Genomic DNA, 14,881 nt, shown 5'->3' with positions numbered 1-14,881 from the left:
CGCAGCCTTGTCCCAGCCCCGCTCCTTTAGGTCCAACGCCGCTGAGCCCAGCGCGGTCGCTGCCCCAGCCCGGTCCCGCTCGTTGTCGCCTGCGCCGGCGTCCTGGGCACGAGTCCCCGGGTCGCTGCAATCGCCCGGTCTCCCCGGAGCGCCGCCCGCCCGCCGCTCCCCGGCTCTCCCGGGGGCCGCCTGTCCTGCACCCTGGAGCGCCGCGCCGCGAGCCTCTGCGGGCTGCTCGGGATCCTAGCGGCCGTGGGCAGCGGCTGCGGCGCCTGCCTGCCCGAGGGAGGTAGGTGCGGCTTGCGGTGCTGGGTGCAGATCGGACGGGGCCCTCCGGGCCTGCGCGCCCCAAGGCATCGCTGCAGGACAGTGGGGAGCTTCTCGGTTGCCAAACTCTCGGGGCTCAGTGTGTGCGGCTGTAAAGTGGGGGAGTCGAGCAAGGGGGTCACAGCCATGTCGGTGGGGAAAGCACTTGTCAAGCGGTGCGTGGTGTTTGCCTGCGAGAGGCCGCTGGTGGGGGTGGGGTCCTCTGCCTGTGGCGCCCGTGGGGCCCGCAGCGTTCACCTAACCCCCAAAGTGCCCAAAGCGGCTTTCCCCTGGCCCGGCCCCTGAAAGAGAGGCCCATGGGTGGGTCCCCATTCCCGGAACCTCCACAGCCGTGTACGCCCTTGCTGCATTGTTGGCCGCGGGAGTTGGGGGGAGGGTTGGCAGGAGCTGATGACTTGTGCGCCAAGGGGCAGAGCATGACTCCGAGAGTGCGGGGGCGGGGGCCTCCGCGGGAAGCCCTGCCTAGAGCCGCCTGGCCCGCGTCCGGAATTGCGGGGAGCCAGCCCAGCTGCGCCTGCCGTGTGACCGATGATGGGGGCGGGGGGTGGGGAGGATAATTCTCCTTTCCCCAATTTGGGGAAATTCTCCTATCAGAGTCTGGGTTCTGATTCTCCTGGGTGGGCTTTCCCTGCCTTGGGGCCACTCAAAGCAGGACAGCAGATTTAACAGAGAAGGAAACCGAGGCCCAGAGGGGTCCCCAGGCCCCCAGAAGCTACCCAAGTGGGAGCGAACCACATAAACCGCACACTGTCCTAAGCAACATGGACTAAGTGGGGGACATAGCGAGTCGGTGAGAGCTGACAGTGGTGGGAGGGAGTGTGTAGGGAGTGAAGGTGAGGATACTCAGGAATGCTTCCTGGAGGAAGAGATGTTTGAGCTGGGTGGGGAAGGGATGCCAGCCCAGTAGATGGTGTGTGTTTCTCTCAAGCCTGGACTGAAGAAATCTCCCTCTTTCCCCCTTTTCTGTCCTGGACTCTTGGGGCTCAAGGAGGACCCAGCCAGGAGCTAGGAGGAGTCTGGGGACCTTTCTCACCACCCCTGAGGGTCCTTGGCTGTCTGTTGAAAAGAATGGGGTTTCCATAAGCTCTTTGGAAGGTCTGTGCTGTGGCTTGTCTGTCCCCTCCTTGCCAGGTTCTGGCCAGGTTGTTCCACCCCAGAAGGGTGACTTTTAAGACTTTTTATCCTGCACTGGTCACAGTCCCCAAAGAAGTCTTGTCTTGTTTTTGCAGGGTTGGCAGCTGGTTTGCCTAGACTCTGGGAGCCATGCAGAGAAAGCTGAGGCTTGGGTTCACTCACATTCCTTCTCTAGGATTCACTATTTCTGCAGAAAATAGTGAGGAAACTTTCCCTGAGGCAGAAAATTTCATGACCAGAAGGAGAGGCAAAATAAGAGTGGCTGACTGGACTGATTTTGTGTGGAGGGAGATCCCTTCTGGTGACGAAGCAGCTGCTGACAGTTGATTACCCTGCTGAGCTGAGGACACCCCTAGAAGAAAGTAGTTAGAGGGAGGACAATGTGTACACCTGTGATAAAAGTGGTTTGGGCAGGGCCATGGGGCCAAGAAAGGAGGCTTTAGACAATGGAAAGAGTGGGCCACTTAACACACGACCATAATGAAAGCCAAAGATGATGACTTCCTCTACCCGCCCCCCACCAGGCCCCCAAAGCCAGGGACTGTGGAAGTCCCAGTGAATCATTTTAGATGGTTGCAAAGTCAGAGATGGCATGCATGCTCTTCTCCAGCTGTGAGTCCTTCTGGATGTGGTGAGCCACAGGAAGTGGTGGATAGCAGAGGGCTAAACTGCAGAGCATGTCTCCTGACAGTGGACCTCAAACTTCAGGGCACATCAGCAACCCTGCTGGGCCTACCCCAGAGTTTCATTCTGAATGTCTGAAGTGAGGCTGTGGAATTTCTTTTCTAGCAAGTCCTCAGGTGAGGTGGTGCTGGGGGCCCCTGGAGTTTAGATTCATCTGGTCAAGAAGCAATGACTGTGTTAAAAGTTCTGGATTCGGCTAGGTTAATTCAAACCCACCTTGTCCACTTTCTAGCTGTGTGATCTCAGTTTCCCCATTTATGGAATGAAAGTAAAAGTGCCTGTCTCCTGGGATCAGAGGAGGCTTCCTGGAAGAGGTGACATTTCAAAATGAGACCTGATAGAGGAGCAGATGAGTTGGCCAGAGGACGAGAGGGACAGTAGCCTGGGCCACGTGCCTGACAACGTTTAAAGCCCAGGGAGTAGGGAGCTGGTGTTCTCCAGGGGGCTCAGAGGAGCTACAAAGCAAGAGCTTTATAAGTGATTCTGCTCTGGGCAGGATTGTGGGGGAGGGGAGGCTGGCCAGGGCCTGGGAAGTGGGCTGCTGGGCCAGCCTGGGAGTAATGTAAGTTATTTCTGCCCCACGTTCCATTGGCTGAATGCAGTCACATGGTTTACCAAGGTGTAGGAGATGCTGGGAAATGTAGTCACTGGCTGGGCAAGGTACGCCCTCCAGGAGAGCTAGCTGTCTGCCCTAGTGGCTTTTCCTAGCCACCTTTCTCCCTCTTTTCCACCTCGTTTGCTTTGCTCCACTCTATTGGAAGAATGAATTTTGCAGATGAGGAAGCTGAGGTTCAGAGAGAGAGGGAATTAATGTGCCAACCAACGTTGCTCAGCTAACAGTGGCAGAGTTGGGACTTGAACTCAGATCTGTTTGTCCCAAAGCTCTTGTTTGGTTAGATACTGGCCTTGGTGTCTTTCAGGTTCTCATGATCTAGGCTTTTCCACTCAGAGTCTCAGCCATGTCATTGGGCCAGTGGATCCCTGGTGATAACCCTTAGTAGTCCTTCTGCCCTTCTTCACTCACAGTGCCCATTCTGCTACCTTTTCTCTGGTTACTCATTCATGCAACGTGCCTGTTTGGTGTGTGCCAGGCATTGCACTCTAGGCTGAGACCAGCAGAGACAGAGGAGTAAGACACGGTTCCTTTTGTTTGGCTCACATGGTCTGGCCACTAAGAGGGCAATGTAAACAGAGAGTTCAATGTGAGAAGTGAGACACACTGTATTCCTGTCTGACCTGCCAGTAGTACACGGTGTCCTGGGCACACACGGAGAGTGCCTGGTGAATGACTAAGCGTTAAAATTTAATCACAAACATTTTTCTCAGCCAATACCCAGAGAATTTTTGTAAATTTTATCTCTAAAGTATGGAATGTTCCAATAAAAAAGGCTATTATTGGTTGTTGAGCTGTAGAAATAACTTATACTATGTGAACAAAATCATACTTTTTTTTTTTTTTTTGGTGGTATTGGTTTAAATTCAGGACCTTGTACTTGCTAGGCAGACGCTGTGCCACTTGAATCATTCCTCCAGCCTTTTTCACTTCAGTTATTTTTCAGTTAGGGCCTCACATTTTTTGCCCCAACTGGCCTTAGACCATGATCCTTCTGCCTATGGCATTCTGCCTATGGCCTTCCACATAGCAGGGATTACAGAAGTGACCCACTAGACTCAGCTTGATTGAGATGAGGTCCTGCTAACATTTTGCCCAATCTCTACCTCACAGGTAGCTGGGATTATAGGTGTGAGCCACTGTATCCAGTAGTACCACACATTTCTTAAATCCCAAATGCAGGTAAAATCAGACATACAAATATACAGGCCAACCTTAGTGATGATATGAAATATACTTAAAGAGCTTTTAAAACGTTGGAATTTTTCAAAAGATTTGCCATTTTGGAGGCCATGTACCAATATAATACACAAATTCAAGGAAAACAATAATGGTACTAATGAAATCTAAGATTTCTTATCAAATTGAATTCTAAGAAGAAAAACATTGAAATTCAAAGCACTCTTGTGCATTTTGCCAATTGAAGCTGTAATTAAAATCCTTTCTGCCTTGTACTCTAAACCACAACCGTCTAATTTCTAGAACAATAAAATAGTCTTTACACCTTGTCTGTTTTATGTGAACAAAGCCCAGTGTGGTCACACATTTTCATGAACCTGTCCGCAGAGTGGTGTCGACCTGGTTCTTAGGTTTCCACAGTAAGGTTGCTGTTTGCATCAGTGAGGAAATTAATTTCTCTGTCTCTTTGAGGGATGCTCGGAGATTTGTTTTTAAAGAGGAGAAAAGGAAGAGGTAGGAAGGACTGTTAACATTCCACCAGAGTCCTCCTGGGGCTGGGCTCCTCAGCCTCGGCACTGTTGATCACATAATAACATTCTGACCACATAATTCCTTGTTGTAGGGCTCCTCTGAGCTTTTTGGGTCTTTATCTACTAGCCAGTTACACCCAGAGTCACAACACCAAAAATGTGTCCAGACATCACCAAGTGCCCTCTGAGGGAGCAAAATTGCCTCAGGTTCAGAGCCATTGCTCTAGATCGTTCCTTTCTTTTTTTCTTTTTTTTTTTTTTTTTTGAGTGGGTCTGGGCTTTGTGCTTGCAAAGCAGGTGGATTACCACTTGAGCCACACCTCCAGTCTATTTTGCTGTGGTTATTTTGGAAATGGGGGGGTCTCAAACTATTTGCCCAGGCTGACCTTGAACTGTGATCCTCCTGATCTCAGTCTCCCGAGTAGCTAGCATTATAGGAATGAGCCACTGGTGCCCAGCAAAATTGTATTAGTTTTTTATTGCTGCCTTAACAAATAACTACAAACTTGATCCGTTGAGACAACACAAAGTTACTATCTCTCAGTTCTGGGGGCAGAAGTTCTAAATCCAGAATGTCAGTATGGTAGTGTTACGTCTGGAAAGTCTAGAGGAGAATCCATTCTTCAGCCTTTTCTAGCTCTTAGAGCTTCCTGCACTCCACGGCTCCTGGCCCCTGCCCCTCCTTTGGAGCCATCAGCATAGCATCTTCAGATCTTTCTGGTTTTGTTGTTGTTGTTTACTTTTGTTTTTCATTGCTGGGGATGCACCCAGGATCTTGTGCATGCTAGGCAAGCATTCTACCACTGATCTACACCCCCAGCCCTAATTTTTTCTTAGTTTTTCTTTGTCTACAGCCTCTGCTTCCCTTGTCACCTCTCTTCTTTCTGGATCCTCCTGCCTCCTTTTTTTTTTTTTTGGGGGTGGCACTCAGGGCCTCACATTTGCTAGGCAGGTTCTCTTACCACTTGAGCCACTCCACCAGCCCTTTTTTGTGATGGGTTTTTTTGAGATAGGGTCTTGGGAACTATTTGCCTGGGCTGGCTTTGAATCCTGATCCTCTAGATCTCTGCCTTCTGAGTAGCTAGGGTAACCGGCATGATGCCCAGCTCCTGCCTCCTCTTTATGAAGACCTGTCACTAGATAATCCAGGACAGTCTGCCCATTAATCAAAAGGACTTTTTGCAATGTAAGGTCACATAGTCACAGGTTACAAGGGTTGGACATCTTTAGGGGATCATTATTCTGTCTGCCGCTTAGACTGCTTGGTCTCTGGTGCAATGGAAAGGTTTATGGGCCTAGGAGGAAGGAAGTGCCCGGGGGTGGGGGTGGGGGTGGGGGACGGTGGTAGGAGGCAGGGTGGTTGGGTCACAATAGCAGCTGCTACTTCCAAGTCCAAGTCTGTGCCAGATTTGTTGAATCTTCCAAATAACCCCGGGGCTGGGACTGTTCGCTCTCTGCTGTTTTATAGATGAGGAAGTGATCTAGGCAGGCTTTCTGGAAGAGGTCAGAATTCAAACTGGATCTTGAAGAGGAGAAAACAGGTTTGCTTATGAGTAGGAAAGGCACTGGGGCTGAAGGACCTGCGGGTGCAGGGCAGGGAGCATTGCCAGGTGTGCCAAGGTGACTGGTTCTGAGCCTGGAAAGTAAGGGGCCATGAGATGTTAGGGGAGAGGGACAGATAAGCATCTGTAAACCTGCCCTTTTATTTTGACACAAAGTTCTATTTCTCTTAATATTCTAACTGCATGGTGGTGGTGTGAACTTCAGTGAGACGCTGGCGCGAACGCTTAGCTCTGTAACTCCTGGTGCCGCACCGCCAGTAAATGCATAAAACAGAGCAGAAAGACATTTCACCAACACCTGCTGAGCACAGCACAGCACAGCAAAGGCCCATGGGATACAGACCCCAGGCAGTCACCGTCTGCCCTACCCTATTCTGCTGTTTTGGACAGGTTCTGCTCCTACCAGAGGAGCTGGGCATCAAACTCTGGCCAGCAGGCTTCAGAGCACAGACTGTCAGTTACTGTGTTGGGCTTGCTTTGTGGTTTGTTTTTGTTTTTGAGAAAGGGTCTCACTATGTAGCCCAAGCTGGCCTTCTGCCTCCTCCTCCTGAGTGCTGGGATTACAAACCACCTGACTTCTGTTTATCCCATCTCCTGTCACTGATCTCTCAGTGTGATGATTGAGGCTTTGGCTCCGCTCCTCCCCCAACTACCCCACCCCTTCCCCCCACTGCTTCCCCCCAACCACTTCCCTCCCTGCTCCGCCTCAGCCTCACACTAGTGAGGCCCCCTCAGACACCAGGCCAGGACTCTGTTCCTGGTAATTCCCCAGTGTAGGCTGAGTTCCTCTCTGCCTGAGACAGCAAGGTGTGGCTTTTGTGCTGCCGATGGGTGACAAGAAAACTGAGGTGACCTAGGCTCCTATGGACCTCAAAGTGACATAATTTTTATAGAAATAAGACAGATCAAGCAGTCAATGCTCACTTGCATTTGATAGCAACAGGAGCTGGTGAGGCTGGGAGAAGCAGCCCCTGCCTCTGAAAAGATCACCATGGAAAGGAAACAAGCTGAGTGAGGCTACCCTGGGCTGTTCCCCTCATTCCAGTCCACCTTGAACTCCAGCATGAATTTTCAGTTTCCTTCGAACGAGAAACACAAACAGCTGGGAGTGGTGTTGTGTGCCTGTTATCTCACCTACTTGAGAGACAGAGGTAGAAGATTCTCAGTGCAAGGCCTGATCAAGCAAAAACATGGGACCCTATCTGAAAAACAAACTAAAACCAGAAAGACTAGGGCATGACTCAGGTGGTAAGCACTTAGCATGAGGCCATGAAATAGCTGGGAAGGACTGCTGAGAACAGCTGGAAGCCGTTGCTGCTAGGAGCGGGAGACTCAGTTGCCCATGCATAGTTGCAAAGGTTGTTCACAAGAGTGAGCAGTACCCAACATGTGTGGTCACAGGTGACCCTGGTAAGAAGAGGGTGTTATTTTTAACTGTGTGCTTTAAATAAAAGTATTTCCCTCTCCTTCCTCCAGCATGCTGGGTTTGATACCCAGGGCCTAAGCACTTTCTTCTTTGAGTTACACCCTCAACCCTGGTTTTTTGTTTTTTTTTTTGCAGCACTGGAGCTTGAACTCAGGGCTTCATGCTTGCTAGGCAGTGAGCCCTTTTTTGTAATTTTTTTTTTTTTTTTTTGAGGTGATAGGGTCTCATGAACTATTTGCCTAAGGCTGGCTTTGTGCCTCTGTCCTCCTGATCTCTGCCTCCTGAGCTAGGATTACAGGTGTGAGCCACCTGTGCCCCGCTTAATATTTTTATTTTTAATTTTTTTGTTGTGCTAGGGATGGAACCCAGGGGCCTTGTGCATGCTAGGCAAGCATTCTACCACTGAGCTATAGCCCTGAGCCCCCTACTATTTTAAAATTATATAAATATTACACAGTAGCCCTATGTCCTGGCTGAATTTTGGGTTTTTTCCTACTTCAGGTGTCAGAAAATCCACCTGTACCAGGTGTGTGATCCTCCTGGCCCCAGAAACAGGGCTAGTATGCTCTGTATCCAGAGGTTCAGAAGGAGGAGGCTTTCGGCTTCAGATATATTTGCATTCCAGGTCTCAAAATCTTTTACTCTGTTCTCCTCTCCACCTAAATGTCCTTCTGTGGTGGCCTCAGCCCCAGCCTCAGCTTCACATCCGGCAGGAAAAGGATTGACCCTGCTCTCAAGTCACTCTAGCAGAAGCCCCAGGCCCAGGATTGGGCAGGTTGGTTCAGTTTGAGTCACATGCCATCTCTGAACCAGTCACCATGGGCAGGCATCCTGCTGCTGTAGTTAGTTTAGACCTGGACCATTGTAATACATCCAGTTCCTCCAACCACATGACCTGGGGGCGGGGAGAAGAAGATCCCCCTATAGCAGCAGTAGCATCATGTGAGGTGTGGTTAGTCAATCAGTTCACCTCCGAGCATATTCCCAGGGTGGACCATCCTTGCCCTGGGATGCTGACTGGTGGGGGCGGGGATATTCCAGCTCTCTCTGCAGCAGATGGGAAGGTCTCAGGGTGAGAGTGGCTGGAGGAGGGCCAGCAGCCAATGCCGCTTGACCCACAGGCCTGGCCCCAGGCATTGCAAGCATCCTTTTCTCCTCCCATGGCTTCCAGAGGAGCCATGAATAGCAAGATGCAGAGGGAGAGAATGGTGTCTTGTAGCCAGAGCCTCAAATAGCCTGCTCCCTAAGGACCCTGGAGGAAGCTTGGCAGGCTGCTTACTAAACCAGACATCCAGACCACCAGCCTGGCTGGCACCCAAAGCTCACCCTGCTATCTGTCATAATAAGAATGCTGAAGATGACAGCTACTCTGTCTTATCATTGACTTTGTGCTGGCACTGGCGAGCTAGTGGGGCCAGCACAGTTCTGCACCCCGCTTTATGGTACGGAAACTGGAGTTTTGAACTTAAGACCCAAACTCCACAGATTGCATAGCCACGTCCTGCCATCCATACCTAAATGCCAATTAGGCACGGTGAAGGCAGAGAAAGACTTATTACACAGCTCAGGACATGTGCTGGGAAGAGGCAGAGGAAGCACTCAGCCCATCTTCAGCCATCTTTGGGGTACAGACCTGAGCTATAGGTTTAAAAACTGAACTGGGGACAGGAGATGAAAGTAAGCATAAACATTTCAGTTGCAGGTTTGGTCTTGTCGGTCATTATCTCAGTCCATGTCCTGGGAGAGGTTCCAGAGTTGTTATCTGGAGCCAGGAAGCTGGTCATCCTGAGGAAGGTCTACTGTTGGGGGTGGTTTTGGTTCCTTGTCATGAAGATATCATTGATCATTCCTGTCCTTCCTTGATTCCAAGGTGGTTGCAAAGTGACAAGAGAGAGTGGTTCAGAGCAAAAACAGATACAAAACGGAGGAGACATGCCATGCTTTTTCCTGCTTTTAGTTAATTTGTGGGCCTGAGAAAGGAGTCCATGGTTTTCAGCTAAAGTGGTTTGAGTACCTCATACAGTATCACTGCTGAGGCTCCATTGTTGAAGCCACACGGCTGGTTAAGGGTGCAGCAGGGGTGGAACTGGGGTCCCTGACTGAGAACTTTACTTAGTAGCCTCTCTGTGGGGAAAATGTGAGTGCCTGAGTGAGGGAGAGGCAGCTTTCTGGAGAAGCTGGTGTCCTGGGGCTCTCTGCTCACAGGGGCAAGCTCTGTCTTTGGGTTGAGGGATGCACAGGTAAGGTGGAGATTGCTAGGAGGCTCACCCCTTCTCGGGGGAATCCAACACCCCCACATGTGGAAATGTGAGAGCAGCTGCTAAGTTAGGGCTCTGAATTGAGGCCACAGTGTTTCCAGGCTGACCCTGCCTAGGCATCTTGTTATAAGGGATGTAATATTTTACGGTATGGAAGAGAAAGGACTATCACACCAGGTAGGATTAGCAAAGAAAAAAAAATAGTAAGGGAAAAAAGAAAATTACAATAGATTATGCAGGTTTAGGGATCGAGACAGAGAGATCGTGAGTCTAGTACTGTTACACTGCCTCATGATGTGAGAGACCCCGGCTCTCTTTCTCACGGCTCTGTCAGCCTCAGCGCATGGCTTCCACCTCATAGCCTGTGATAGAGCTGCTTGAGCTCCAGCAATCACACCTGCATTCCAGCCAGAAGGAAGGAGGAGAGCAAAAGGGCCTACTCCCTTCCCTTCAAAAACCCTCCACTAAAGTCGCACACAAGCCAGATGTGGTGGCTCATGCCTGTAATCCTAGCTATCCAGGAGGCAGTGATTGGGAGGATCACAGTTCAAGGCCAGCCTGAGCACAAAGTTCTTGGGAACCCCCCCATCTCAACCAGTGAAGCTGGATATGGTTGAATGCACATGTCATCTCATCTACACAGGAGGAATAAATAGGATTGTAATCTAGGCTGGCCTGGGCATAAATGCAAGACTCTCTTCATAAATAGTTCAGACCCTAGTAGAGTAAATAAATAAATAAAATAAAGTTGCACACGACCCTTCTGCTTCTATCCTGTTGGCCAGAACTTAGTCACATGGTCACGCATAGCAGCAAAGGAGTCTGGGAATATAGCCTTATTCCAAGTGGGCGTGGAATAAGTAGAAGGATTGAAAGGCTTTGATGGACTGCCACAAGTGCCTTAAGAGCTGACTTGTGACAATTCACAGGCCACAAGATGGATCATGCCCGCTCAGTTCTGGATACACTCCAAGTGCCTGGTACAAGACCCAGAGCCAGGCAGGGTCACAGCTGCTTGTCTGCAGGGACTCTTGGTTCCCAGGGTCAAGAGGATGTCAGGTCTGTGGTAGGATGAGGCCATAGGCCTTCTGGTTCTTTCCAGAAGAAACTAGCTACAGAACCACAGTCAGGCCACTTCCCACTCAGCTCCTGTCACCGATAGACAGGGGAGTTGGTGAGATGAATTAATTTGGCAAGTCCTCAGCAACAGAGCCAGGATTTGCTCCCTGGCAGCCAGGGTCTTGCCTCTGGGGTGTTTTTTACTGGGCTACATTGCCTGGGACTGCAGCTATAGCTGTGCTTCTGGCTTCCAGCAGCTCTGGACACATTGTCTCAGTCAGCACGGATTCTGGCCATGGGCTGGCCAGAGCAGAGGAGGCACTGACACCCGAAGCTGCCCACCAAGGTATATTCTAGACAAGCAGGAACAGGTGGCTCTGGCCCTGGCTCCAGACTGGTGACTCTGTCCTGCCCAGAAAGTAAGAAACAAACTTGTCAATTGACATTGAGTTTCAAACTGCAAGTGGAGAAATCAGTGTGTGGGTGGTGCATAAGGGAAAAAGGATAAAGAGAAAAATAATAGACAAGTAAAATAGAAAATAGCAAATGCCTATACAAAGGAAGACAAAGTTTCCTGGGATTTTAATTTCTACTTTATAGGGATGTATTAGTTAGAATCTAAATCTCTTTCCTGCTTCAAGAGGTTATCAAGAAAATGACAAAGCTTTATATCTAGAACACTGTTCGCGTGATGGACAGAGCTGCCAAGAATGGTTGGAATTAGCAGGTCATGGTGGCATACACTTATAATCCCAGCAGTCAGGAGGCTGAAGGCAGGAGAATTGCAAGGAGAATTGGGCTAAGTAGTGACTTCTTGTCTCAAGAAAAGAAAAAGAATGATTGGAGTTACTGGCTTGATCTAATTTTTTCTCCTTTTTCTTTTGCCATATTGGCCAAGCTGGCTTGACTCCTAGGCTCAAGCAATTTTCCCACCTCAGTCTCCAGAATAGCTGGGACTGCAGGTATACACTACCATGCCTGGCTCTTAGATTTTTAAAACTAATTATTTTGTAAAATGTCAACAGTATAGAAATGTACAAAGCTTTTAAAAGTTTCCTCCGTTTCCTGCTCCATTGCTCCTTCCGCACAGGTACAGTTCTGTGTCCTTTGGGAGAGTTTTAGTGTGAGCACAAAATGACCTTTCCTTTTTCATTTAGTATAGTACACCCACTCTTCTACAACTTTCTAAATTTAAGTTTTTCTTGGCTATTTTTTTTAAATTTTGGCTTATCCAGGTATAATTCACATACTTTACAATCCACCCATGTAAAGTGGGTGATTTTTAGTATATTTGCGGTCATACAACCAACACTACTGTCAATTCTAGAGCATTTTCATCAACTCAGAAGAAATCCCATCTGCATGAACAATCATTCTCCATTTCTCTACCACCAGCCTTCTCTCACCTGCAGCCCGAGGCAACACTGCATCTACTTTCTTTCTAAAGATTTGCCTTCTCTGGGTTTCGTGTAAATGGAGTCATGCAAAAGTAATCTTTAGTAACTGTCTCCTTCCGCTTTTTGTAGTACTTTCAAGTTGCATCCATCTTGAAAATAGATCCTGCTGATAACATTGCATTCTGTGAGTAGATCACATTTTGCTTATCCGTTCATTAGTGCTGGGCATACGGGCTCTTCACTCTTTGGACTACTGTGAGTAATGCTTCCATGAACATTTGTATACAAGTTTTCATTTCTGCTGGTGTCCACCTTAGGGTAGAATCACAGGACCATATGGTAACTCAGTGTTTAACTTTTTGAGAAATTGCCAGACGGTTTTTTGAAGTGGCTGTGCCATTTTACATTCCCACCAACAGTATATAAGGTTTCAGTTTGTCCACAGCCTTGCCACCTTCATTGGCCTTGCCATCCTCATGGATGACACTTCCACTTTTATTTCCCTAATAGCTGATGACACTAAACAAACTTGCATGTGCTTATTGGGCATTTGTGCGTCTTTTAGACAGCCATTCACATCCTTGTCCATTTTTATTTGGGCTATTTGCCTTTGTATTGAGTCGTAGATTCTTTATATTCTCCCTTACCAGTACGTAATTCACAAAACATTTCTCCATTCTGTGTCAGCTCTTCACTTGGAGGCACAAAGGCTTTGGTTTTGATAGTGCCGATTTACCTGTTTTTGTGCTCGGCACTTTATGCTGTCACGCTGAAGAAAACTTGGCCAGAGCCAAGATCATGAAGACGTTCTGTATTCTCTTCTAACAGTTTCAGCTCACACACTGGAGTCTTTGATCCTTTTTTTTTTTGTAGTACTGAGGCTTGAACCTTGAGCTACTTCACCAGCCCTTTTTTGTAATGGATTTTTTCGAGATAGGGTCTCACGAAGTATTTGTCCCAGCTGGCTTTGAACTGCTATCCTCTTGACCTCTGTCTGCTGAGTAGCTAGGATTACAGACGTGAGCCACTGCTGCCCAGCTCTTTGATCCATTTTTGAGATAACTTTTGCCCATGGTGTGAGCAAGGGATCCGTGTTCACTCTTTTATATGTGGGTATTCAGTTATCCCACTACACTTCTTTCCCCGTTCAGTTTTCTTAGCACTCTTGTTGAAAACCCACTGGCCGCAAGCGTAATGTGAGCATTCTATCCTACAGTCTTGGGAAACTGACCCCTGACTATCTGTGGGTATCGGAGCTTCCCCTTTCCTTCCAGCGGTCACACAGTACTTGCTAGTGTAGAAGAAGTAGTTTATCTAACGGACCTCCACTGATGGACATTTGGGGCTGTTAGCAGTTGCTTGCTGTTAGTTCTCATGCTATAGAGAACACCGTCAGGGGTGTGGGCTCATTTGGGGAAGTGCATGGAGCTCCTCCTCTGCCAGGCGCACTCTGAGCCACCTGGTAGGCAATGGACAGTTTCAGCTTGGGAAAGTGACTAGGAAGAAAATGAAACAGGGAGATGTGCTGGGGAGTGGCTGGATTTGCATTTGGGTGGGCGGTTCTTTCATTTAAGGATTCAGAGAAGATTTCTCTAAAAAGGTGGTTTTTGAACTGGGATCCTAAGGATGAGAAAACCCACTGTAGGAAGGTTGTGCCAGGCCCAGGAAACAGTGAGTAAAAGACCCCCGAGGTGGGGATGCACTTGATGTGTTCACAGTACAGAAAGAAACCAGTGTCCCTGGAGAGCAGCCAAGGCCCAAGGAGAACGGGCAGGGGGCCAGGTGAGCCCAGCCCTGTAGTCTACATAGGGTGATTGGATTTTATTACAAATACAGGAGAAGTTGCTGGAGGGTGTTAAGCCAAGGAGTGACTTTATCTAATTTATGTCCTCAAAGGATCACTCTGGTTGCTTGAGAGGCGTTTCTTGTTCCAGTGTTTCCAAGTGCTACAAGTTCTTAGAAGTAGAAAGACTGGGTCCACGGGTTTGGACGTTTAAAATGTTCCTGAATGCTTCACTGCCTCACAAAAGATAGCACTAGGTTTTACTCCAAGGGCGCTGTGCTTGCTATCACCAGAAGCACGTGGCATTAGGCATTGGTGCCCAGCCAGCTCTCACGCCTGGATCTGGCTCTGCTTCCTTGCAGGACTCTCGCTGCTGTATTTGCCCAGTAACTCTGGCTGCACCGCAGACTCTTCGGGTGACTTGGGCGCCCCTGGGACATGGCAGACGAAGACCTCATCTTCCGCCTGGAAGGCGTCGACGGTGGCCGGGCCTCCCGGGCTGGCCATGATGCTGATTCTGATGCAGATAGTGATGATGAGGAGGGTTACTTCATCTGCCCAATCACTGAGGACCCCAGGTCCAACCAGAATGCCAACTGCAAGGTTAATAACTACTACAGCAGCCTAACGAAAAGTGAGCAGTACAGCTCCTGCGGGTCCCCGGCCAGCTCCTTCCACTTCAAGGTGAGTGAACACCTGTCCCAAGAGGAATGGGAGTTGAGGTCACTGGTTGGGGATCTTCTCTAGGTAGGGCTGTCCATTCTGGGTCTGAGGCTGTACTCGTTAAGGTGGGAGGACTCTGGTGTCTTCAAACAAGTTTCATTGCCTTAAAGCTGTATTTTCCAAATAGATTACAAACCATTCTGTGAGTCTTTGCCCATGTTTTTTTTCCTTGTTTGTTTAAAGACCTGGACTAGAACAGAATAAAA

The 14,881-nt window shown here is 48.9% G+C and overlaps 1 protein-coding gene across 2 annotated transcripts in view; it reads left to right on the top strand.

Moving 5' to 3' along the window:
• Eef2k (eukaryotic elongation factor 2 kinase) overlaps window positions 1–14,881 on the top strand; it is a 62,784-nt gene continuing 47,903 nt past the window's right edge. The window contains exons 1-2 of one of the 2 annotated variants that reach the window (XM_074059577.1): window positions 1–289; window positions 14,315–14,636. In XM_074059577.1, coding sequence (XP_073915678.1) covers window positions 14,391–14,636 — 246 coding nt within the window. In that variant the 5' untranslated portion in view covers window positions 1–289; window positions 14,315–14,390. The remainder of the gene's footprint in view (window positions 290–14,314; window positions 14,637–14,881) is intronic. The other variant, XM_020163538.2, reaches the window with a different exon arrangement.

This window comes from Castor canadensis, chromosome 17, assembly GCF_047511655.1.
Source record: "Castor canadensis chromosome 17, mCasCan1.hap1v2, whole genome shotgun sequence".
NCBI lineage: Eukaryota > Metazoa > Chordata > Mammalia > Rodentia > Castoridae > Castor > Castor canadensis.
The sequence above is the reverse complement of the archived record's forward strand: the minus strand, read 5'-3'. Positions and strand labels throughout refer to the sequence as shown.